The following is a 27,392-nucleotide window of genomic DNA, read 5'->3' as shown; positions in this document are numbered from 1 at the left end:
TTTCCTGCCTGACTGTGGACAGTGTGTCCAGCTGCCTGTGTCCTGTCTGACTGTAGACACAGTGTGCCCAGCTGCCTGTGTCCTGTCTGACTGTAGACACAGTGTGCCCAGCTCCCTGTGTCCTGCCTGACTGTGGACAGTGTGTCCAGCTGCCTGTGTCCTGCCTGACTGTGCACAGTGTGTCCAGCTGCCTGTGTCCTGTCTGACTGTAGACACAGTGTGCCCAGCTGCCTGTGTCCTGTCTGACTGTAGACACAGTGTGTCCAGCTGCCTGTGTCCTGTCTGACTGTGGACAGTGTGTCCAGCTGCCTGTGTCCTGCCTGACTGTGGACACAGTGTGTCCAGCTGCCTGTGTCCTGTCTGACTGTGCACAGTGTGTCCAGCTGCCTGTGTCCTGTCTGACTGTAGACACAGTGTGTTGAGCTGCCTGTGTCCTGTCTGACTGTGGACACAGTGTGTCCAGCTGCCTGTGTCCTGCCTGACTGTAGACACAGTGTGTCCAGCTGCCTGTGTCTTGTCTGACTGTGGACACAGTGTGTCCAGCTGCCTGTGTCCTGTCTGACTGTAGACACAGTTTGTCCAGCCACCTGTTTCCTGACTGACTCTGGACACAGTGTGTCCAGTCAGCTGTGTCCTGTCTGACTGTGGACACAGTGTGTCCAGCCGCCTGTGTCCTGTCTGACTGTGGGCACAGAGTGTCCAGCCGCCTGTGTCCTCCTGCCATGCATTCCCTGCAAGGATAGACTATCCTCTCCAACTATGAAAAAAAGAAACTCTGTCTTCCTGAAATTTAGTTCTAGCATTTTGTCACATGGATGACAACAAGCCTAAGACACTTTTTTCAGTTAAAATGAGATTAGGACTGCCACAGCAATAAACTCTTTCAGTTTTACCTTGGAGAGTCATTTAATTTGCGTTTCCACCCAGGCCTTACACTTCACCTATCCTTGTTCAGACCCTGCAGGGTTTCAGATAAATGCCACCCCCTTATCTGTCCTCGGCTGTGCTTGGCTTAGTGACCTTACAGAATGCATGTGAGAATGCCTGCTCCTTTTGCCACAACAGAGCATTGGATTTGCCCGGGTTTCCATTTGAAGCATGGAGGAGCATGCTTCACGGACAGGCTCATTTCCTGCTAGGATTGTGGAGTTCAGGTCTCTTCATTTCTAAAGTTTTTGGTTAATCATGGGTGCTAAGTACACAGGAAAGGGTTTGTATTGAGTATATTTGGGAAGACACTTTGAGAGGATTAAAATGTCCTCCTCACTAAAATCCATTTATCTGCTTGGTAGCATCAGCTTTTTAGAACAAATTTCATTCACCCTCATTAACCTCTTTTATCACTTTCTGTTCTTCAAAATCTAACATGCACTGACACACACTGAGCAAGTTATCTTTCATTTACATCCTTCCTAAATCCTAATATGGGAAAATATGGTTGGGAATTGTGGAATGAAAATCCAGTAAGTCAACTACAAAAAGTCAAACTATTGCTTTATGAAACTAGTATGAGTTTCTAATTCTGAAAGCTTGTTGCTCATTTAAGTCCATTTTCACTATGGATCCATGGTCAGAAAATATTCATTAGTACTTCCGGTCTGGGCCCAAACACAGAGCAGGTCCTGGGTGGCAGCTCTGTACCCAACCTCACAAAACCCAGAGGAAGAGGCCTCCCAGGAGCTCTAACCCGGACAATATCTCAGGTAAAAATGAATCACCCATGATATCTGCTGTTAGAAGTTCTAATCCAGATACTGGCCTCTGAACTTATACTACTCAGACCTTCAATGGGCCATCGACAAGGACATCAAACAGCTAGAAATTGACATCACTGATCTGAAGAAATACCTCGTTTCGCTGTCTGAAGAGACCCTCAAAAATTGCAAAGGACTTTATTGGACTTGATTTACTCTATTACAATAGAAAAGACTGTGTACAGTTCTTGACTGTGTATAACCCTTAGAGAAGAAGGTTGCCTTTACATAGATAAGACAGAGATGGTTAAAGAGAGCATGAAAAAGGTCAGAGAAGGCCCTGAGAAAAGACAGAGAGAGAAAGAGAAAGATGAGAGCTGGTACAAGAATTGGTTTTCAACCTCTTCATGGTTGTCAGCCCTACTTCCTCCCATCTTGGGACCATTAATTGGGTTATTTTTCCTTATTTCTTTTGGTCCCTGGGCCTTAAATAGGCTGACTAACTTTGTGAAACAACAGATAGATAATTTGGCAGAAAAACCTATTCAGATATATTATCATAAGTTAGCTATGGAGGACCATGAGACTCAAGATGAGGTTGTTACTCTATCCAGGGTGTTCTCAAAACCCATCTCACCCAACCTAAAAGAGGGGATTTCTGCCCCTAGACCAAGCAGAGAGGAGTCACCCAGAACCCGCTCTGACTGGCGATCTGAATTCTTGCTTAGGTTGAAAGGCTAAGCACTGCAAGGGAATATAAATAAAAGTTAAAAATATCTCTCTGGGTTCCCTGAGGGACAAGCCTGACTACATAGGGGTTGATGTCAAAAGTATCCCCTCTCCAGGAAAAAGACATCGGGATGGGTATGGCCCTCATGCCTCACTGGACAACGACAAGGGGACCAGAGCCATTACAAGGTCCCCTTCAATTACTGGAGGTCAGGCCTCTATCCCTGCCTTTGCAAGATTAGAATCACCACAGCCCTTCTATACTTAGAGAAGGGAGGAGATGTTAGGGGCAGCCCTGCTTATACACTAAAGGCCTAAAATCAGCCATAGGCCTAAAATCAGCAATAGGCCTGTCATACATGTATACTAACACCAAGTCTTGGGTCTCTGTGGAAAAACATTAAAACAGATGGCTATAAGCTATTGTAAACAGGCAACTTTTGTGGAAATACCAGGCTGAGTAGTCATAGACCTTGTAAATAGGTAGCCTTGGCAGATAATATCAACTTAGATAAGGACAAGTGAATCATAGGCAGACTCATAGTGACCTGTTCCCTGAACCTTCACCCAGCCGATACCCTGTTCTGAAAGATATCTGTACTCCCCCTGAACACCCACACTCCAGTGTCATCCCCTTCCCCACGTCCTGCCTTTTTGTGTTTATAACCCCTGTGTGAATAAGTAAAAATTACGATTTGATTCAAAAAATTAAAAAAAAGACAAAAAAGAAAATTTTTTAAAAAAAGAAAAGAAAAAAGAAAATACTCATCAAATATAAACTGTGTCACTGTATGTGCAGTTTCCAAGGCTTTACGTAGACAGGCTTTCAAATATTAATGAAAAGACAGGGCCTTTCAGCTCACCTAGGAAACCAGATCCTCAATCTTCAAGTAAAATTAAAAGTCATACTCTAAGTGGCAGGGTGTGTAGTGTGTGTGTGTGCAAGAGAGAGACTCAAGTGTGTTGCTTCCTAAGAGTTTTTTATGGAAAATCTTGAAATTGTTGTAAATAGTGTTGTTTTAAGATTTCTTATCAAGAGCAGTTGGAAAACACCTAAACCGTTAATTCTGCATTTTGTGGAAACTTCCAAAAATGACCTTGCCTAGAACATGTCATGGTGGGCCACGGTCCTTCCTCATGTCTTCATATGCTAAGCCACGTTTATTCCATGGCATTTGGGTTTAGTCAGATGGTAGGTGGTTCCTCACTGTGGGTCAGAAGTAGATAAGTTCTCAGGCAATGGAGAAACTTCAGGAGACAACTTAAATGTGTGTTCATATATAACTAATAACTAATTAACTATTTACAAATGGTCTGGGTAAAACCAATTTCTTTCTAGTAGTCTTTGGTTTTTTTGTTTGTTTGTTTGTTTGTTTGTTTTTTGTTTTGTTGTTAGTAGGCCTAACCTTGGCTTTTTATCTCAATGACATTTCTAGTTCATCAGGAATTGTGTCATACAATTAAGAAAGGGAACATGTGTTCTAGTTCTGCTTTTCTCGTGATGGAAGACTGTTCGTTAAAGCTAGCTGGGGCTTAGTCTCCAGCTCTATGCGAGTTGTTGGCTTCATTTTTTTCTGTTAGTCTCAGTTCACAATTTTTCAAGTTTAATGTCTGTGCTCAGTTGTTTTTATTTAATTCTCTGGTTGAGAAATTTACTACACATATATCTGCATCTAGCTTGGACACTCAGGTGATCAATAAACATTTGTCAAAGCAATGAATGGTGGTTTTCTATATCTGAAGGATTATGAAATTACTGTGATTCCATGGCTTTTGATATTGGAACTATTACTCATTTTTTTATTGAACCATATTATTGTTGCTTTAACATTTACTTCCCTCTGCTGAGGCTTTATTCACTTAGAGTTGGTTTGTATGTGCCCTCGCTAAGAGACTTTAGAGAAGAAACTATCCCTAATCTTGGTCTTTCTAAAAAAAAAAAAAAAAAAAAAAAAAAGATTGATGCAAATATCTTTCTAATCATAAAGTGATTGAGGAAGTACATTCTACTTCATAAAGTATTTTAATTATATTTTTTAATGTGTGGGTGTATGTGTGTCACCGAGTCTGCTCCATGGTGTACTTGCTGAGGTCAGAGGGTATCTTATAGATGTCAGGTCCCCTTCCAGCATGGATGCTTCAGATGGAATTCGGTCCCTTAGGTTCCCTGGCAGGCACCTGGACCAGCCATCTCACTGGTGGTACATTGACAGGGTTTTTTTTCCAATCCAGTTGCCCCATAGAAGAAAAACCACTCCAGTTCTATTCATTGGAAGCTGCTATAGAGAGAGAGGCATTTGGTAGCCACCCAGACTTTGGGAAGGTATTTCTTCTAAATCTTTAAGTCAGGAAAAAGAAACAAGGAGCTAATTGCCATATGGTATCAGTGTTTTAAAATAAGGACATTTATTCCCTTAACTTTAGTTTATTAATTTTTTAATCTTACACTTTCAGTTCATTGTCAAATGAGGATAAAGCAGTAGTATCACCAGACGGTGTAAGGAATGTATTCACTCTTACAAAATGAATGTCTCCACAGGGCATCCACTCTGTGTATTTTCAGGACTTAAAGCTCTAGAAAGAGCAGGGTTTACCTTAACGTTTGTGGCACAGACAGAAAACTGGCCATGCTAGTGAAGTCACACTTCAGAGCTTTTATTCCACTCTATATTGCATTCTCTCTCAGGAGCTATCAAGATATGTGAGATTAGTGAGAGTGTGTGTGTGTGTGTGTGTGTGTGTGTGTTTCCATGGTGTGGATAAAAGTTTGCGTTTCCTAACTTCCATGAATAGCCGTGCCTGGCACCGTTCATTCAGAGAGTCCAGGGTCTCACCACTCCAAACTTAGGCCTGTTTTTATTTTTAAGGAATATTGGAAAATTGTGGAAATTAATGTGTTCTTCACTTTTCCTTCTTTCCCTAATACCTCATGGATCCTGACCTTTTCCCTCAGACTGAGTATGTGTTTCCCTTAAGATTGGTCACTGACCCCAGAGTAAGTGTGATTTTCTTTTTCCATGATCTGCTCTAAAGAATTCCGTTAATAGCATACTAAACTGGATTACAACCTCTCTGAATAAGTGCTTTGAATTCTGGGCAACCTTGGAATAAAGGGCATAGAGAAAGTAACACTGCCCAGAGTGACATCGGCCAAGCTGGGAGAAAGGCGTGGAATGCAGCTATAGGCTGACAGCGTCCACATCTCCGAGCAGGTTTATTAGCAATTTAATGGAATATGGTTATTCAGACACAATAATGGTCTTGGCTGAAATGTCTGTCCTGTTCCTTTTCCCATACACTTTGGAATGAGTAGAATGTGACGGCTGAGCCTTCAACCAGCCTCATGAATTTTAAATCCTCTTTAGATATAAAACTGGGTACAGGGCACATAATCAGCCTGGACAAGGAGCTGAGTGCACAGGATATCAGGTGTCTTCAAGAGAATGAGGATTCAGCTTGGCCAGGTGCATTCTGGGTCTGTTCTGCATGTCCAGCTAATCGGTCTGCTGTTGTACTTCTGACATAAGACTTAAACCTCATGTCAGCACACCTTCCGATGTCTCGAGACAGCAGTTTTCTTTAGCAGCTTAACATTTCTATTTTGTTTTGTTTTTTTTTTCTCTCTTGCTGATTGGTGTAGATCTAGAGTAGAAGGGACCTATGAATTAGGATATAGCTTTGAGTTCTCACACTTTGACATCTGTCCTACATGAGTCCTCAAGTAGTCACATAAATATTTGAATATTTTATAAAGTTGTTCTCAAAATGTATTGCTACAATAAAAGTCTGCATCTGACTTAGGTTAAGTCTTGGGTGATTCTAAAACAAAGTAGAGGAAGGTTGCTCACACTTGACATAACCTCACAACAAAATAGTTTTCCAAGATAATTTTTCAGAAAACCTAAATTAATCCCAGATTAAATAACATAGATTCATCTTTAAATTACTTCATATTAATTCCATACTTTCAACTAATTTAATATTTGTTGTTCTTGTGGGTGTTGTTATTGTTATGGTCGTCATCATCATCATTGTGTGAATGTATAGATGTGTGTGTGTGTGTGTGTGTGTGTGTGTGTGTGCACATGCTCACACCACAGCCCAGTGTAGAGGTTAGAGAACATCTCTTGGAAGTCAGTTGTTAAACTTGGGTTACCTGGTCATATTTGAACAGAAAGCGCCTCTCTCCACTGAAATATCTCACAGATCTATAGCTGAACAGAAATGTGATCACTCTGGGGTGAGGGACTGTGTTGCTTTTACAGGGAGGGGAGTCCTAAATAGCTGAGAACATACTTTGTTTCATAGTAATGTCCTAGAGTTCCCCACAGTGAGGGCCCTGTTGACTAGGCCGGCAGAGCCCCCTTGAGGTCCATTTAAAGATGTTTGAATCCTGGCCCTGGCTGCATATCAGAGTAAAGATGCCTCTGATGACAAAGTCTCTGAGCAGTGGTAGCTGCTTCCATCCTCAGCACTAATCCACCACTGTGGCCATGTTGGTTGGCGAGGTCACCTCAGGTCAGTTCCTCCTTCGTGTTTCATTTGTGTTTACAGTTTAATTTAATAACAATGTTACCAAAAAATGTACCATAAGCATACTTAGTAGACGTGTCTACAAGCCTTTGTGACAGTGTCAACTGAATCGTATGTACACTGGCATATTGTGACAGTAACGAATTCTAATGGCTGTTCCAGTCCAGTCTAAGATGCACAAGAATACACGGGAATTCTGACAGCCGAGGTGGAATGAGCCCCGGGTGCTTGGCCAATAACCTAAGCAAAATAACGACTTCTATAATATAGCTTCAGGTGGTCCACTGTCTCAAATCTGGAATCACACAAGCGTGGATGTTAGGATAAGAGAAGTCTGCACTGACAAGCGTGCATGCTCTGCCTGGGAACACGTAGTCGTTTGTACAGTTGTAGAGAGTGAATGCAGTTTTCAGTGTGCAGGCCATCGGTCCCAGACAGCTCTCAACCTGCTTTGGCTGTTATCCGCTAGGCAACCTTAGCTCTTCTGGGTTTTGCACATTTTCTTCATTCTGTGAACTAGCAGACTGTTTTCCACTCGTTGGCATTTTGCATCCTGGATGAACATTCTCCTTATTCTTAGGCTCTCTCATCCTTTCCCCTTGGGAGTCTGTCAGGATGCTCCTCCATTCCTGCAGTTTCCCACTGGTTTCCATTACTAAGAAGGCGCCATGGTAGAGTGTACCCTGCAGGATAGAAAGAGTTGATCTACTTTCCAGAATTTCTGAATTAATGTCCAAGAAAATCCGAAGCAACAAGAAAACCCGCCTAGCTATATAATGCCAGTCAAGAAGAGGTCCCTTTGTCATGTTCTTGTAGACTACTAACGGGCACTTACTTACTTGAGAAGTACAAATAAATCTGTTCATTGGGAACTCATCGCAGGATGTGAAGATCAACCTGTACACTATTACATTTAGTTAAAAGTCATCAGAAAACTTCACAGGCTGTAACCACCATTCAGGTAAGTGGGTTTTGCCAGCAGATTGTGTGCTTAGCTGGCCCTCGAAGCTTTGTTTTCTAACGAGCACATTCCTATTGTGAACTGGAATGCATCCGAGCTGTAATAAATCTGCTTGACAGACAATGGAGCCCAGCCAGCAGCACCGGTTCAGGGAAAACGACAGTAAATAGGGCAGTGACATTTATGGGAATCAATTTCAACGCTGTTCTGCCTCATCAGAAGGGTATCTCGATGGTGTTGAAGTCACAGTGCCTTGAGACTCGCTGAGAACCAGATTCGAAGTGCCTCATGTGTGGTGGCCTTTAATGGCTCTTCCTCAGACCATGTTTTACTTTAAAATCAGTATTAGTGTGATAAGTTGGAAGCAGAATGAAAGTTTTTTTTTTCTTTCCCAAGGGGGAAGAAACACTACAAAGGCAAGAAGCTTATCATATTTTTTCAAAAGTAATTTGGGAAAGACAAAAACTCATTAGCTCAACAATAATTAGTTTTCCTTGCTAAAACATTGACTGGGATGTTTCTGTTAGGAAAATATTATTGAATTTTCCCATTCTCAGTCCAGCTGAGGATGCCCAGATTTGATAACAGAAAAGACAAATGATTCCGTGTTTTTGTTACTAGCATGCTAGAACACAGATAGCCTTCAAGGACAGTTTCTTAAGGCTGGGCAGAGTGTGTGTTGTGGAGGAGGGTGTGCATGTGATATGTGGTGTGTGCGTGTGTGTGTGTTATGTGTGGTGTGTGTGAGTGGCATGTGTGTGTGAATCACATGTGTATGTGTCATGTGTGTGGTATGTGTGTGTTTGTGGTGTGTGCACACTCTTTTGTGCATGTATACATAGGAGGGTATACGGTATCTGTATATGTAGAGTGTGGGTGAGTGTTGTGTATGTGTCATGTATGTATGAGTGTCATGTATACGTGGTATGTGTGCATGTTATGTGGTATATGTTTGGGTGTCATGTGTGTGAATCTCATGTATGTGACATGTGTATATGTATGTATGTGAGTGACTGTCATCTGTGTGTAGTGTGTAATATGTGTGTGTATGGTATATGGTCTGTGTGTGTGAGAGAGATGGTATGTGTGCATATGTGTGTGTGTCATGTGTATGTTTTGTGTATGTGAGTATCATGTGTGTATGGGGTGTGTGTGGTGTATGTGTGTGAAATGTGGTGTGTGTGTGTGCATGAGTGCTTTGTGTATGTGTGTGTGTGTGTGTGTGTGTGTTTCTGGGCATAAGCCAAGGTTCTTATGCATGTAGGGCAAGTATTTGCCCTAGCCCTCAAACCTAACCATTTTGTACAAATAGAGTTAGAAGTAAAGCTTAGTCAACTCGTTTGTACGAAAGCTATGAATGTATGATTAAGTATGAGTATCCACAAAGCCATTTGCTGTGCTGCAGCTGGAATTGGACGGCAGCTTCTCAGAATCAATTAGTGCGCGGTGCACTAACTCTCACAGAGCCTTTCGTAGCCTAGGATTAGAAAGAGAAAAAAATAAGCACCAGTACTCTAAAAATAGATGAGTAAACAATCCCACCTTCTAAAACCATCCTGCAGGTAGTCAAAAGCATTAGCTCTGGCCATTGTGAAGGTTTGTTTCAGAGTGTAAAAAAGTAACAAGCTCAGAATTCTTAAATATTTAATTGTCACCTCACCCCTGCCCTTTAAATATATACATTAAATATATACAGTAGTCATGGAGAATATTCTAACTCTGGCGGCTCTTTAGGAGGGCCTGGAATCAATCCTCAGCACCGACACGGCAGCTCACAACAGTCTGTAACTCCAATTCTAGGGGGTCTGACATCTCCTGCAGCCTCAGTGGGCACAGCATGCACATGGTGCATAGACATACATGTAGACACACATTAAATAAATAAATACACACATATATACATACATACTATATACATACATACATACATACATACATACATACATACTTTTAAAAGAATGTTTCTTAATCAGCTAGCAAGCACCACTCCCCACGGGCAACAAATGAGCCACACCTACACGGGTCTCGTCTCTAGAACTGAGCTATTGAAAGGCTTAGATGAGGAAGTTTCTGACACCCTTCCTGCAGCTCACAATCTCCCCCACCTCATCTCTTGGTTGTTAGTACATGCACATACCATTCATTCTGCCTTCTTTTTCCAGTCTGTTATCCTTGCAGAAGCCCAGACCAACACGTTCAGATTCGTTGACATCTTTCCATTTGATTAGAAAACACTTCAAATCCAACAAGGCCAAAACAGAATTTTTACCTCCTTCCACCCTTACCGTGCTGACTAGTTTTATGTTAGCTTGACACAAACTAGAGTCACCTGGACAGGAGGGAATCTCAACTGAGAAATGCCTCCTTAGGACTGGGGTGTAAGCAAGCCTGTATGGGGCATTTTTAATTAGTGATTGATGTGGGAGGGCCTGCTTTTTCTATATGAAACAGTGACGCCCTTTCTAGCTGACTGTTTATAGCAAAAGCCTAAAGTCACCCTGGACCCTTTCCTCCCTTCCCCACATCTAGTCCACCAATCCTGCCAATTCTCCTTTGAAAACACACGCCAGATTCAGACATGTTTCTTCACCCCCCACTGTCCCCACAACTGTATGAGCTTCCCACTGTCCTCTCCTTCTTAGACATGGCCGCCACCTCTTGACTGACTTCCCTGTTTCCATGAGTGTCTTTCTATCCACTTTCTACAAAGCGACTGACAAGAATTACCTTTGTAAAATGACCATTGTCACTCTCAGACTCTGCAGTGGCTTCCTAGACACTTAAGATTCCAGCCCTGTCTGACCCCTTGTTGTACTGGTTTTCTAGAGCTGACAGAAGAAGGTACAGAAGTCTGGTTGTCTTAATCAGCCCAGAGTTATTTCCTTACAGGTCTGGAGACCAGAAGTTTGAGGTAAAGGTGGCTGTCCAAAGGGCTTCTGGGTTTCTTCTTTGTCTCATTTTTCTTCCTTGTTTGCTCTTCCCTCTTCTTCATTTAACTTTTATTTACTCTGTGTGTGCAAATGATTTTGCAGAAGTCAGTTTTTTCCCTCTACCTTGTGCGTCCTAGAAATTAAACTCGTCTCATACAGGCTTGGTGGCAGCTACCTTACCTGCTGAACCATCTCACCAGCCCATGGTTGGCTTCTTCTGAGGTGCCCCACCTTGCCTGGCAAATGGATACTTTTCCCCACTGTCCTTTCGAGGTCTTATTCCTATGTAACTGTGTTCTAAGCTCCTTTGTTTGTAGGACACGAGTCAGTGAGGTAGAAGCCCACTATAATGGCCTCATTTTATTAGGGTCCATACTTACAGCTATGTTTTAAACTAATTACCCTTGTAGAGACTGTTTCTAAATACAGCCACATTCAGAAGTTCTGGGAGTTTTCACCATGGGAACTTGGCAGGGACACAGCCCGCACGTAACACTCGCTCTCTGGATTCAGGCACATACTGCCTACCTTTCTTTACCTTGAACAAGCTAAGCTTGTTTCTGCCTGAGAGCCTCTGTCGTGGCTCCTGTTGGTCTACCGACTGGCAGCAGGCGTAGCCTTTCTGGTCATTCTGGCTTTGACACAAATGCCACATTTTCAGAAAGACTTTTCCTGACCTCACACTCACTTTATATTTCGATCTCCTGAATTAAATCTCTGTCCAGCAGTTATTACTATCAGGTATTTTTTTTCTGTTTATTATTTATTTCCTGTTCCCTATTTCCCCATCAAAATACATACAGTCTTCTTTTCCTTTTCTATATTCTTGGCTTGACAAAAGGACCAAATATTTGTCCTATTTTTAAAATAATGAGTCAGTAATTATAGAATTACTATGTAATAGAAGAATATTTAGAGGTAGAATGAGTCGACTCGCCTGTGACATGTTTTAAGGCTTTTTACACAGCATGCCGCTCCATGAGCATCCCATGGCTCAATAAGGCGTGTATTTTTGCCTTGTGCATAAGGTTGTTTTTATTAACATTACTAGAAGTTACACTTAGCTCACAAAGTTGTTTAGCTGTTTGTTCAATAAACATACACAGAGAGTTGGCCAAAGACTTTCATTACCTGGGCAGGATTTTCTAGGAGATAGAGGAATGCACAAGAAGAATACCTACCATGACTGGGACCTATAACTGGGGCAGGAGCGGAAATAGAGAGAAAGGAATCTGAGACAAGAGAATTGCTGTGAGTTCAAAAACAGACTGAGCACAGTGAGTTGCATGGCAGACTGGGTTACAGTGTGAAATTAAAAAACAAACAAACAAACAAAAAATTGTGTGCATGTCAGGAAGATAGCACAGCAGGTAAAGATACCAACTATACAGACCTGGCGACCCAAATTCAGTTCCTGGCATCCACGTAGTAGAGGGAGTGAGGAGGTGCCCAAAAGTTGCCCTCTGACCTGCACACACGCACCACTCCCTAGGTGCGGGGAGTCATCCTGGGTGACTTTAAGACCTATAATGTATTAATTTTGTGTTGATATTCAAAAACATTTCCCACACGTTAGATCTATTTGCTTTTGTGTTATAAATGGCAGCCGGCAACTTTTCTGAACTCCCAAAAAGTTACGGCATTTTGAGCGCTGTACCTATTGCTTGTTTTGGATGACGTACCCAGCAAACTTTTATGGTTCTCAGCTTTCTGGATAATTAGCTTGAGGTGTAGACATTTGTCGTTTTTCCTGATTTTTTACATGCTGAGTTTTGTGGGCCTATTAGCGGCTGACACTTCATTTGGCCTTTGGTGGCAGAGCACTGTTTTCTTTGTCCTCTGCAGGCTGAGTGTCAGTGGCCCTTGGGTACTCAGTATATGCACTGTGTCCTTACAATGGGAACACTTGAATGCAAATGTCAGGAGAACTGTCAGATCCAATGGAGTTCTCTTTGCTTTTCATGTGGGAAGCTGACTATGACTTTGAGCATTCTTCCAGGGGATAGTCTCAGCCTGACATCTTTATGGAAAGGCTTTGGAATCTCTGGAACATTGTCATTGTTTCTCCCGACAGTGAAGGGGCATCTCTCTGTTTTATCAGAGTGGTCTTTGTTACCTCCATGCACTCTGGCCCCAGTGGCTTTCCTTCTGTGTGTCTGTCTACCCTTCCTTGAAGCCTCAGGTCCTGCAGATGGAGTCCGGATGTACAGGAGTGCTAGACTCTCAGCCGGACACTCTGACATGCAGGTCTGTACCAGTTATGCTTCATCTACAGACTGAGAAGGTGGAATCCTTCCCGAGGCTCATTGAGTTTTACAGATTACTGTTTGTGAGCTGCTTTCTATACGCAGGTCAGTCTTACTCTAGGGGTTATCAGCTACCAGAACAGATGTTTTCAGTTGAAAAATCATATCTTACATAGCATATAGTCTGTATGACACCAAGGTGTGCCTGTACCTACAGAAAGAACAACATTTCTTGTTAGTAATTGTTTCTCTCCCCAGACTTAGTATTCCTTGGTTAGGTGGTGATCTGTTACTAACTCTTTGGATTTTACTCTTTGGATGATCAATATTTATCATATAAGTGAATGAGGTTTTTTGCGTTTAGCTGCAGCTAATGGAAAAAAAGCAAATCAAATTGCTTAGGAAATAAACACTGTCATATAAAGTCCCAGGTTGCTAGGTCCATCCCTTCAGCAATGCCAGAGGTCCCAGACTCTGTCTGTCTCTCTACCCAGTTGCAGCTTGGTGATTGCACCAGCTGCAGGTACCACATCCATACACAGCATTCAAAGGAAGGTGACAGGGGTTGTTTCTTCCCATGGCTATGGAAGCTGCACAACAGATTTCCTGTTCCTGGACAAAACTGAGCCACTTGGGAAAGAGATGGAACTGATGTTGTCGTTGACTTGGCCTGGGAGGTAGCTGTAGGGATGAATGGCACGTGCAGTGTCAGAACACTTTACACAGTAGTTGGCACTTAGAAACCGAGCTTAATAAGATTTCGAATGTAATTGGTAATTGAGCACCTGTGCTAATAAAGTCATTAAAGAACCCAGGTTATTGACTGTTGATGGATAGGTTCCCATGTTCTGATTGATCTAGATTCTAAGTTGAGAAGATGAAGTAATGACAGAGAAGCTTTCCTTCAGTTGTGCCACAGGACAAAAGCTCCATTCCCCAAGGAGAGCACAAAATAAGGCCTCTCCATGTGGGAAGGAACTGGGTTTTATTAGGGCAGAACTCCAGGAGAAAGAAGCACAGTAGTACCCAGGACTGGAATCTGAAGAAGGACTGAGCAGAAAAGATCATTTGATCCTGGGTGTCGGAGTACTGGTGTGGAGCTATGTAATCCTCCATTCTCAGCAAGGTTGGTCCTGAGAAATGGGTAAGGAATGAACCCAGTGTTGATGAGATCTGTATGACGAGTGGACGCAAGAACAAACAGAGCTTGACAAGTGACAGGACCCCGTTATCTTCTCACAGAACACCCATCAGGCGATGGATCACAGGCATTAAGACACTGTGACGGTCAACCCCAAAATTAAGTATAATCATTAGGTCAACATTCACTCACCTTTTCTATCTGGTTTGTTCAGCAGAGATCTCCTGCTCACCTCTAGGGTCACCCATTCTGCTGGAATTTTAAAATTCGCTTTGAGTTTTAATCCCATCTTTCCTCCATCCATGGACCCAGCCTCTTGCTTCTGATTGAATTTGCTTAAATACCAGAATACTTGCCTCATGAATAACTGTGTGGGGTGTTTTCAGTAAACTCAGTGGGAGGAAAATGTGATCACACATTAGCAACTTGCCAAAAGCAGTTTTGAGAGTACAACTCTTAGAATCTAGAACAGGAAATGACCTCATCTTAACCTCTGGCCCACTCATATTACAAATATAGATACGAAGATGCAGAATCTCCTGATTGATTTTTAGTGCTTGTCACTAGAAATAAATCAGTAAGTTTAGAAATCCAAGAACTCTGTGGAGGGAGATGCAACAGATATCCAAGTCTGTGGGAAACGTTTTTAGAGATCTTATTCATGAAATGGTTATTTTTATAAAGATTCAGTAAGAGGGAAAGTGAATTGTTTATGTAACAGTTGTACATATTGTCCACTCTATAAATATGAGACGTTCCCAGAATAATCAGAAGAGTAAATGGCATTCATTCAACTCGGCCTGACAACTTGAAATATTCAGTGATTAAATGTTTCCAGTTATACAGGGCATTTTTCTAATACAATAATTCCTTCATTGATTTATTGGAGACTTGGTCAGCTGCTTAGAGTCTGGAGGTCCTCTAAGAAGCCCCTTTTGTTTCTAAGTATAGGTAGCCTACTAGCAGGGCTAATAAATAGTGTAAACATTTTGATTTAGCTTAAATGCTACCTCCTCAAAGAGCCCTTGTCTAAATAATGTGCTTGCCTTGTTTCTCAAACAGGAAGTGTCCCACACATATTATAACAAACTATATATAACTTACATGGTTTTTATTTTTATAACCACAAAGGCACCATATGCATAATACATGTATATACAAATATGTGTGTGTGTGTGTATATATACACATTTATAGGACTGAGATAGGGGCCATATCTATTTTTACTAAATTAAAAATTATTAACCTGGACTCTTGGGGGGCTCCCAGAGACTAAACCACCAACCAAAAAGCATATGTGGGCTGGATCTAGCCCCGCACCTACCCAACGAAGTGCATCTTGGTCTTCATGTGGGTCCCCTAACAACTGGAGCAGGGGCTGTCCCTAACTCTGTTGCCTGCCTGTGGATCCTGTTCTCCTAAGTGGGATGACTTCAGTGGGAGAGGATGTGTCTAGTCCTGCAGTGACTTGATGCACGAGGGTGGGGGTTGGTACCCAGGGGGGACTGGGAGAAAGGGGGCCAGCAATCAGGATGTAAAGTAAATAAAAAATTAGTGGAAAGGATTATTAATCGTGACAGCTCTGCACATGCATACGATGTAAATTGACCATCTTCTGCACCATCATCCTCTCTCCCCCTCCCCCGCTGACTCTCCCTCCCCCACAGGTTGTGCACTTACTTTCATGTCTTCACTCTGCCTCATTTCTTTGGGGCAGCTTGTCACTCACTGAACTTGATGAGGGTGGCTTGTGTGAGCGTGGACAGGGACTTTGTTACTGCTGTATGTCAAGGCACTGAAGAAAATGGCTCTCTCGCCTTCACCATCGATTACTTGCCAAAGCTCTCTTGAGGGACGTGGCCTCAAGAGACCCCATCTGTGCTGGAAGCTGAGGGGCCAGGCTTGGTGCAGGCACCACAGCCAGCTGCTGCGTGTTCATGAACGAAACAGTTATGATATGTGCAGAAGTCAGCATATCACAGCACCCCTCCCATCCCCCACTCTGACATGCTGTGTTCTCTGAACCTTGGAATGGGTGCCATACCTATTTTTTTATGGCCACTGATCACAATCTATCATGACGTCTAGCTCTCAATAAACGTTCACTATTTACTGAACTGAATGAGTTAAAATAGATTGGGGTGACCCAAGGCACAGCTTTGGAGATATACAGCACACACAGACACACACAAACACACACACACTTTTGTTACTTTCATTTCTTTGGGTATCTGTTAGATATATACTTGTTTTAGACATTTTGTATTTTGACTGTATTTCAGTGAGTAATCAATGTATTAAGAAGTTTTAGTGTGTCTAGGATCCCTAGGTAAGAAATCACTATCAGTTCAGGACCACCAAGACCAAGTTCTCAGCACAAAGGAGATTTATGTGCCCCAGAAGGACAGAGGGCAGGGAATAAGAGACAAAGACAGAAGATAGAGAGTGAGGCAGAAGAGGAAGAGAACAAGAAAGAGGCAGCAGGGGTATTTGTCCTGAAGAGACAAGGACTGCCCCTGGATAGAGGAGAGACAGCAGTGGCAAATAGGAACAAGGTGGTTTATAAAGGTAAAAAGGGAACCCACCCTTCTCCCACCCCACAGGTTAGGGTGAGGTATTGAATTTTAGTTAAGCATGTTAGTTAGGTGACCCAAAGAAGGCTTTTGATTGCTTGACTTCAGTCCTTTGATAGGTAGACCTTGGTAGTTGGCCTCAGGAAAAGGAACTGGCCAAATAAGGGAATTGGGGAGGGTGAGGGGCTAGCTCTAGGAATGTAATCTAATGGTTGTTAGCAAGGCAGAGGGAATCTGAGGGGGGTAGGGGGAGGCAAAGCCTGCCAGGGCCATGTCCATCAGGCTCAAGGTGGTCAGAGTGCCTTCACCCTGAGCATTTAAAATGGTATTGGTCCTGTGAAGACTCAGTGACCCAGTGTAGGGGAATTCAAGGGCAGGGAGGCCAGAGTGGGTTGAGGGGGAGCACCCTCATAAAAGCAGGGGAGGGTTTTAGGGGGGGACCCAGAAAGGGGATAACATTTGAAATATAAATAAAGAAAATATACAATAAAAGAAAGAAAAAATAAAATTGTATTCTTGAGAATTTATTAGGAAAGCCTTACAAATGGTATACCATATTCTAAGGAAACAATTTGGAAATAATCATATCATTATTCTTTTTGCTTCTAACCAAAGAACTTTGCAAATATAGGCTTAACTAAAATCTGTTTAAACTTGGAGTTTCCTGTATTCCCTTTTTTATTGCTACATAGTAGACAACCTAAGCATAGGCATGTGTGTCTGTTTTCTCAGTTTTTGCAGGTCACAGGTTTGAACATGGTGTGTCTTGGTTTTTTTGTTGTTGTTGTTGTTGTTCAAGGTCACATAAGGCCACAGTCAAGGGGTTATCAAGACAATATTCTTTCTGATCAAGAGATTGATCCTCTTCTGAACTGATTCAGACTGTCAACAGCATCTAGTTCCTTATAGTTGCAGGACTAACAACCTGGTTTGGGTGTTTGTTTTTGGTTATTTTCATTTTTCTTTTTGTTTTGGGGCTACATTAGACACTTCTTCCATGGGTGGTCTCACTACAGCTGTGAGATGGGTCCATCTGGTCAACCTCGGGATTTAGAATAACTGTGGAAAGGAACCTCTGAGCCTTTAAAGGAGTTTCCACGTTAAGTTAATTAAGGTGGGGCGACCCACCCTTACTGTGGGCCACATTGTCCCATGTTCTAGGTTCTAGAGCTAATTAACTTTGAGGCAAAGCAGACCCTTCCTCCTTAAGTTACTTTTGTCGGGGATTTTATCCCAGCAATGGTAATGGTAACTAAAAATAGCCTCTTGCTTTTTTTAGAAGAGAGCATCACAACCTTTTCCAGAGTTCTCTCTAATCGTGAAAAGCTCTTTTAAGAGCCCCAGATTAGGTCAGGGTCATTCAAGCTAATCTCCTTCTTGATTAACTTAAGTCAACTGTTTGGTCAACTGAATTACACCCTCAGAATATCTTCTCCTGTTCTGTGCAGTGTGTACTTGTCGTGGGAGTGGTAGGCCTGTGCCATGTATTGCTCTTTTCCACTCTCAGGGGAAACGTTTACACAGGATGTTTAAAGATACAAAAAGCAGCAGCCTCTTCCCAGTATGACAAAGACCCTTCTCGTCATTTGGAAACTTATCCTACTGTTTTGGAGATGTTTACAGTGTCTTGTTTTGGAGCATATCTGGGTGTTCATTTTCTTCTGTAACTTCACTGTGTTGAAAATACATGGTTGATCACTTACTTTAAAACTTTTTTGTACAAATAATCACACATAATTTCACAACTGAAGGAGTCAATCCCCAAATTCACTAGATTTAGTTGGTGCAGTGTTTAGCAACACAAAATTCAAAATTCAGGATCTTTAGAAACCTTCTCGGGTTTTGACTACTGTCAACTGGTCTTCAAAATGCCTGAGTCCTCATTCTTATTCAAATAAATAACAGTAAAGACACCCCATTTCTGAGCATGCTTAGGCCTCACCATTCTCGACACTTTGGTTTTGTGTGGCCTCATACGAGTCAACATCCTGATCACTTTTTATTAGTGACACAAGCCTCAAAGCACAGTAGAAGTTTCTGCTTGAACTCTCTTGCTTATTTGATATGTGACATTGTCAGGCTATCTGCTCTGTTCTGTTTCCTCACCAGTGAAATGGGAACACTGCTTGGACATGCTTACTCATATTGTTGGCACCTTCTGAATTCAGTATGCATTCTTCTTAGGGTGCCAGGAGTATAGAAGTATAGGGAGATGAGATACGTGTTTGCAGTTAACATTAGGGATTTCCTCCTGAAAGTAGAAGATTGAAGAGGATTTCAATATGGCTTCAATTAGAAATGGATTCTGAATTAAACCTCTCTTTGATCTTTTGGTTTTGGTAATTTAATGAACATATGTGGAAAAATCGAAGAAATCAACCACTGAACAAATCCAAGGCATCCCAAGATTGAAGGGTGGTGGTTAATATGTGAATTGTCCTCAGTCAGTGTTCTTGGTGTGGTTTGTACATTCCACTCATGTTACTTAATGCTCTTAATCATTCCGTAACCAACATCCTACAGCTCAAATATACAGAAACCCCCATCTATCTCTAATATGAAGACCATCGCAGAATCTAAAACCCCTTGGCATATGGTCTCATGATACCAAATTCACTTAAATGTACAGAGTTCAAGAGGTTCTCTGTTCGAATGCTAACATGGGTGATACTGATTCTAGAGACTCGGTCTCACAATGCAGTGGATGTACAATGGGAATAGGCTCACAAGATTTGACTCAGTTTTCAGTCAATCTCCCTGAGCCTCAGTTTACTCATGTGTAAAATACGTATCCTAATGCCAGTCAGTATTACACTCATCACAAAATAATCCCATTTTATTGTCATTGTATCTGTCCCACTAAAATTTCAACTTTCAGGGTGTGGGCTTTGAAAAGAAAAGTCTGTAGTCTGATAAGTTAGCATCCACTCAAAGATGTGGATTATAAGAGAAACTGTATAGGAAACCATGACACTGGCAAAAGACATTGACGTAAGCATACCCAAATGTTCTAGACGCAGTGGCCACAATTGTGCTGATCATCAAAGAATATTAAAGTGGCATAAGGAAATGAAAGCATGACCTCTCACTTGTTGCCATAGATGACATAGTGTGGCTTTGATGCATCAGCAGGTTCCCAGCCAACTGTACCCTGACACACTAACGGCATGACATAAGCTCCTCTAGTGGCTTCCCCAGCACTACCCTCATGTCATTCTTCCCATCCAAAGACACAAAAAAAGCCAGCAACGAGAAGAGAGACAACCATTTCACCACACGATGAGCCGTGCGAAGACTTGCAGAGTTAAGTGGACATTGAGGACAGTGGTGTTATTCCGCTTTCCATTGATATAACACAAGGTTGAGATTGTCACCTTGTAAAGAAAAGAGGTTCGTTTACAGTCACAGTTATTAAGGTTAGGGTCCGGGATCAATGGGTCCAGGATCAAGGGTCTTCTTTGGAGCTTTTACTTAGGCAGCATAGCACAGTAGGAGTGTGTGCTGGTCAGACCTTGCTCCATTGCTGGGATTTGAAAGAGAGAAGAGGGGAATGGACTGAGTCCCCAGTGTCTCCTTCAAGGGTGCACACCCATAGTGACCAGAAGCCCATTATGCCCAACCTGGTAAGGATTCCACTCCCTCCCAGTAGAACTACAGCCTGGGAACCGTGAGCCTCTGCGGTACATTCTGAATGTGAAGTATAACAAAGAAGTAAAGTTGCTGCTGACAGCACATGACAGATCTGAGGGTGGAGTAGACATGCCAGCTACTGACAGGTTGGCTCATCTACAGTCATGCCATCTGGCAGTCTGTCAGACAGAAGCAGATAAAGGAAAGCCGTAGAAGCGGCTTTGGACAGGCTGGTACATATTGTGAATAAAGTTATAGCACAGAGGTGTCCACCAGGTTTCGCCAGCCTGTTCATGACATCCAGAGTGAAGATGTGAAACCTAAATCATGCTTCGGAGAATGTCCAGTAGAAGTTAGCTATGGACAGCGTCTGCTGGAAAATACCAATGTAAATAAAACCCATCAATTGTGGTAACATAGTGTACTGGCTGGTTTTGTGTGTCAACTTGACACAAGCTGGAGTTATCACAGAGAAAGGAGCCTCCCTTGAGGAAATGCCTCCATGAGATCCAGCTGTAAGGCATTTTCTCAATTAGTGACCAAGGGGGGAGGGTCCATTGTGGGTGGTGCCATCCCTGGGCTGGTAGTCTTGGGTTCTATAAGAAAGCAAGCTGAGCAAGCCAGGGGAGCAATTTAATAAGCAGCATCCCTCCATGACATCTGCATCAGCTCCTGCTTCCTGCTCTGTGTGAGTTCCTGTCCTGACTTCCTTTGGTGATGAACAGCAATGTGGAAGTGTAAGCTGAATAAACCCTTTCCTCCCCAATTTGGTTCTTGGTCATGATGTCTTGTGCAGGAATAGAAACCCTGGCTAAGACATATAGTTAGCTACTCTGAATGCAGCTTCCCAGGACAATGCTGTGAGGTTTTATGTTTAATTTGTCTTTATCTTATATTAGGGAACATTTTTGGGTTTGATTTTTGTTTATATTAAGGGAAGAAAAGGAAAGTTAAACGATTTTGTATAGTATTGAAAAATCTGTATTTATATTTTTTTCTTTCCATTTGAAATGTAGCCAGAATTGAAGCCAATAGATACGTTACTTTAGAGAAAAATAATATCAGACTGTGGGTTTTGAGCTGGGCACTGATCAGGGTGCTTCCTATACATGATCCCATTTGTGAATCACATAATCCCCATGACAGAGAAAATATTACCCCTTTACAGATCAGAAACAAGTAGTATCACTTCTTCATAGCAGTATTCAGATTCCTGGTAACTGTTCCTGAGGCCTCTGGAGGCTTGAAGACAGTATGGAGGGAGAGCCATAGAGGAAGGAAGGAGAGGGAGTGAGAAAGGTAAGAAAGGAAGGCAGGCATTGGGAGACAAAAGGAATCCTACAGGCCAGAGGGCAGTGTGCTCATAACCTACTTAGCCTCTGTTTTCATGGCTGATACCCTTTTGTGGGTTTTTGTGATGGATAATGTTAACTATCCAAACAGTATCAGGAACCATGCAGGTGACAAGCTTGGGGCATGTGCTGTGAGGGACTGTGCTAACGAGATTAGCTAAAGTGGGAAGACCCACTGAAAGTGGGGAGAATCGTCCCCTGGGTCTGGATCCAGGCTGGACAGATTAATAGCACCAGCATTTCAGTGTTCTGCTGCTGTGACTTCACTTGTGATGAGCTGTCACCTCCAACTGTGAGTCAGAATGAGCCCTTTCTCAACCTGCTCTAGGAGGGATGTGTTATCACAGCAGCAGGAAGGCTGAGAGGAGACTCTTGCCTAGGGTTGTTCTGTTTGTTGGTCTTGGTGGTTTAATGCCTTAGGTTGTTTTTGTGGTGGTGGTTGGTTTGATTTGGTGTTGAGTCTCTTTTCTATGTGGTGGGTGGGTGGTTGGTTGGTTGGTTGGTTGGTTTTCAGTCAGGGTAATCTCTCTATGGAACCCTTGCTGGCTCTGAACTTTCACAGGTAGTTTAGACTGACCTCAAACTCACAGTCCTCTTATCTCTACCTCAAGTGCTAGGATTAAGACAAGAGGCATAGCACCCAGCATTTGATGCTTCTTGAGTCCTGTAGGGCATCTTACCAGACAGGCCTACCTCTTCTTGGTGCTGAAGGTTAGTTCAAAGGAGAGATTATAAGAAATGTGCCTTGGGCTGGAGAGATGGCTCAGCAGTTAAGAGCACTGACTGCTCTTCCAGAGGTCTTGAGTTCAATTCCCAGCAACCACATGGTGGCTCACAACCATCTGTAATGGGATCTGATGCCCTCTTCTGGTGTGTCTGAAGATAGCTACGGTGTACTCATAAACATAAAATAAATCTTTAAAAAAAAAAAGAAAGAAAGACAAGTGCCTCATCACAACAGCTTCCTGGATGTGGGAGGACATAAAGCTGGCAAGATTTTAGCATGGACATGCTCTCATCGAACTGAGTTGGGTTTGTGGGAAAGATTGCAGTTTTATTTTGTAGGAACCCAGGTGGAATCTGTCGCACAGTCGTATAACATGGAAACGTGTCTAAATGTAAGAAAAAGCAACAGCCTTTTTGCTTGTGGGTCAGATTTGCAGCATAAGAATCCGTCACCATATGCACACAGTCTGGTATCTGAGATAACAAAAGCTGTATCTGACGTCTTTTGTGCACTTACAGTCCTGTGCGTTATAAGCTTTGCATGAGTTTAGTGATCTGAGGGAGCTTAAGAAGTTGGTGGTAGTATAAATAAATGCTGGCTTTACAGATGAGCAGATTGAGGCTAAGTCTGCCCACTAACCCAGGCAAGAGAGACGTAACTCAAAGCGCTTGACAGTCTTTAGAATGGAGTTGGATGACAAGCTAAGGTTTATCAGATGTCTTCTTTTCATTTCTGATCTATGTGTTAGTGGCACCCATTCATCTCAGGCTGTGGGATCAATACTGTTTGTTCTGATGGTTTCTCTGAGTAACGTGGAGTTCCATTGCAGAGTCGGCGTCTCTGTGAAAGGTGGAGTGTTGCGTCCCTTTGTCTCCCCCACCCCAAACGTAAATTAAATCAACATGGCTGTGCTGTCACACAACAAGCAGATGTTTGAAGGTTCGTGGTTGGATCTGTTCCTGTAAAGCTCCCCCTTCTGTCATTTCATTTACTGTTCAATTGGCCCCAGTAGCTGGCTTGCTCCAGGCTGGTGTGTCAGGGCAGTGCTAGGCCTATTGTAGAAAGCTTTGTGTACTTTCATGGAAATCTGTACCAGGAGGACAATTCTCAGTGGACAGCCATTATCATTCAGTGGGCAACCTGCTGAGCTCGGTTCTTCCGTTTTGTTAGACATCTTCCTGGGGTTAGATACTGCACAGCCTGAACCTCTCACAATTGTCTACTTCATGTTTAGGTCTTGTTAAACTCTTACTCAGACAATTGACTCTGAAAGTAATCTAGTACCATCCACATGTATGATGCAGACCTCTCCCTACACCTGACGACAGAACAGCAACAGAATATAATTACATCTGGATTACAGCAACAGAATATAATTAAATCTGTGTTGTACATAATCCAGATGTAATGTTGGTATACCTTGTTTCACAGTTAGGAAACCACAATATTTTCTCTTCTCATTTCGATTTCCCTTTAGAATAATTTTATCATAAGTGTCCAACAGCTTCTTAACTCTACACATGCACCCAGAGTTTCCAAAGGAAAATAATAATGTCTGATTACATGATCCTGACTGATCGCTTTTCAAAGCTAGGAGAAAATAAACCTTCAATTTTGAAAGTCAGAAGACTTGAAAGATGGAAGGAGGTGTTTCAGAGACAATGTACAGTGACAGTGTCCGCCTTGTTTCTGTCTTTAACTCTGAAGAGTTTGAACGAAGGTCCTCAGTTGAGTTGCTATGTAGTTATGAAACTTTCCTGGGTGGAATCCATGTTGCTGCCGAATTCCCAGTTATTGAAATGGTAACTTCCAGAGCCCAGTCCTCATGCCTTCTCTGGTTACACTCAGTGAATGTTTTATAGACACAAAAGCTGACAACATGAGCTAATGTGTATGTGTGTGTGTGTGTTTGAGAGAGAGCTCGCGAGAGAGAATGTTTAGAGTGTTTAGAGTCTCTCTAATCATGGTAAGTCTTGTTTTGCTCCAGAGAGAGAGAGAGACAGAGAGAGAGAGAGAGAGAGAGAGAGAGAGAGAGAGAGAGAGAGACAGAGAGAGAGACAGAGAGAGAGACAGAGAGAGAGACAGAGAGAGTGAGAGACAGAGAGAGACAGAGACAGAGAGAGACAGAGAGAGAGAGAGAGAGAGAGAGAGAGAGAGAGAGAGAGAGAGTTTAGAGTCTCCCTAATCATGGTAAATCTTGTTTTGCTCTTGTTTGTACGATATGACAGTTCCCCTTCCTGTTAAAGAAGTCACTGAATGTATTTACTGTATAAAGATCATTTTGTCTGTGGAAATACTTTTTATTGTTCTGAGTCACTCTGGTGTGTGGAAATGTAGCATGCATTCCAGGACAAGGATGAGCCAATGTGTTTATTTTCCGTTATACCCTCTTTAATGTTTTTGAATGTCAGTATTGTCAAACTATTTCCATATTTTTATTAGTTTAGAAGCAACTTCTGAAGTGATGCCTGTTTGGTGACAGTCTGTCCTGTGTACTGGGCATTTGACAGGGAAGCCCAGTGTCATGTGACTTCTTGATTTTCTCTTTTCCTTGTTCATGTCTTCTTAATAGATGCTTACTGTTTTAAAGGTTACAGAGACCTTAGAAAATATTTAAACTGCTTTTGTTGAGCTGCTGGAAGGATGTGAATTAAGTTGTAAGCTCCTGAGGGCACACTAATCCCAGTACTCAGAGGCAGAAGTACAAGGTCATGAGTTCAAAGCCAACCAGGGTTACTTAATGACAAGCTGTCCCAAAATAAAACAATTTTAAAAATTAAAAATAAATAAGCCTCAGCCATATCATTTTCTGATTCAGTTCAGAGTGTCTCCATGATGGATAAGTCCAGACCCAGAGAGTCCCTGAACTTCACTTTCCAATATTCTTCTGTTTCATAATAGTTACTGTTATTTGTTAATAACCTCTAGGGAACTATGTTTTAAAAAAACATGAATATAAATTCTAACAACAGGACAGCTGAGAAGCCATGGGTAAATGTCATTTTAGAAAATATTTTCAAAAAGAAACCAGTGGCTGTCCTCCCTGCAGACTGAAATACTGAGTTATCATCACTGTTTAGTATGCCTAGCATTTGAGATTTTGGCCATCTCACTTGAACCTAAAATTAATTCGTGCACTTTCTTACAAGGACAAGGAAACTGGGTGATTGGCCTCCTGCCTCTCAGTGTTCTAACTAGTCACCCTCCAACAGAGCCCTAACTAGTTAACCTTCTTAGGCAAGACAAGACTATAAGATTGAGTCAACATTACACTATAATAGTGGTTCTCAACCTGTGAGTCGCAACCCCTTTGGAGTCAAACAACCCTTTCAACAGGAGTTGCATGTCAGATATTTACATTATGATTCATAACAGTAGCTAAATTACAGTTAGGAAGTAGCAACAAAAATAATTTTATGGTTGGGGGTAACCGTGGCATAAGGAACTGTTATCTAGGGTCACAGCATCAGGAAGGTTGAGAAACAACTGTGTTAGAAGGAAAACAAAAGAGATTTTGTTTTGTTTTTGAGGCAGTGTATCATTCTTTAGACCAGGCTGGCCTTGAGCTCACAGGGATGCTCCTCCTTGCCTCCACCCCCACCCCCAGGTAGCCTCCGAAGTGCTAAGATTACAAGCATGAGCCACCACACCTAACTCTTTATAGACAGGTGCTTTCTAGCAAATAATTTCTCCTGTTAGAAATGATGGTGACTGACCCTTCTCTCTACTGTATACTACATACCCTCCTATATCCACAATAATGAGTGTGTGTATGTGTGTGTGTGAGAGAGGTAGGGAGGAGATTTAGTGCTGAGAAGTTGTGGAGAGTTAGTTTTTCAAATTGGGAAGTGGTCGGTATTAATACAAGCTGTCTGATTTTTCAACAGGTTGACATGATGAAAGAGGCTTTGGAAAAACTTCAGCTCAACATAGTAGAGATGAAAGATGAAAACGCAACCTTAGATGGTGGAGACGTCCTATTCACAGGTATGCATGCACCGATCTTCCATTCTGATGTCCGATGGTGGGATGTCTTCTTGTTCCTCTATTCTAATACCCAACCCGTACTTGCTTGTTTCACGAATGTGTTTCTTTAGTCATCAAATCGATGGTAAGAGCAGAGATCTTAAAAGTTCAGAAAGTCACAGTGAGGAAGAAAGAGTGGCCTTCCGTCCAGAGGTGAGGACTGTGGTATCTAGATACAGTTCACGCTTCCTTGCCATGCAGTTCTTCTTCACCAGAACATTCACATGTGTTAATGTGTTATTCTTTACAGGGATAGTATTAATATGTAACATGGTTTTCTACAATTGACTTTATATATTGCATAGTATTTCCATTGCGTAACCATACACTGAGTGTCTTAGTCTGGATTCCCATTGCTGTGAAGAGACACCATGACCAAGGCAACTCTTATAAAGGACATTTAATTGGGGCTGGCTTACAGGTTCGGGTCATCATCAAGGCAGGAAACATGGCGGCCTCCAGGCAGGCATAGTGCAGAAGGAGCTGCGAGTTCTACATCTTGATCAGAAGGCCTCCAGGAAAAGACTGATGTACAGGCAGCTAGGAGAAGAGTCTTTTTTTTCCCTTGCCTCGAGTTTATTTGTTGGTGTGTCATGGCAGTCCATCTGTCTTCACATTGGCAGGAGCCTTTTCTATAGGGCCTTCACAGGGGCCTGGGCACCTTTGGGAGCCTGGGTTGGAGCTGAAGCCTGGGCCTTAGCTGGAGCTTTGGCCTCTGCCTTGGTTTGAACCTTGGGCTTCAGTTGGCAGAGCCTACGACCCTTGGTCATGTAGCTTCGAATCTGCTTCCCAAGCTTGGGGTGAGCGATAAAAGCCAGGCGGCTGAGTTTGCAGCTCTGGCCCTTTGGCA

General features: G+C 42.5%; 1 protein-coding gene across 1 annotated transcript in view; it reads left to right on the top strand.

The window, feature by feature from the left end:
• The window catches only part of Ddah1 (dimethylarginine dimethylaminohydrolase 1), a 134,453-nt gene that overhangs the window by 69,335 nt on the left and 37,726 nt on the right, over positions 1–27,392 (top strand). Inside the window, exon 2 of the mRNA XM_028788114.1 lies at positions 26,404–26,503. Within this exon, the coding sequence (XP_028643947.1) occupies positions 26,404–26,503 (100 nt within the window). The remainder of the gene's footprint in view (positions 1–26,403; positions 26,504–27,392) is intronic.

The sequence above is a fragment of the Grammomys surdaster genome, unplaced genomic scaffold (genome assembly GCF_004785775.1).
Source record: "Grammomys surdaster isolate TR1022 unplaced genomic scaffold, NIH_TR_1.0 125701, whole genome shotgun sequence".
In the NCBI taxonomy this organism is placed as follows: Eukaryota; Metazoa; Chordata; class Mammalia; order Rodentia; family Muridae; genus Grammomys; species Grammomys surdaster.
Note: the sequence above shows the minus strand (reverse complement) of the source record. Positions and strands in the feature narration are given on the sequence as shown.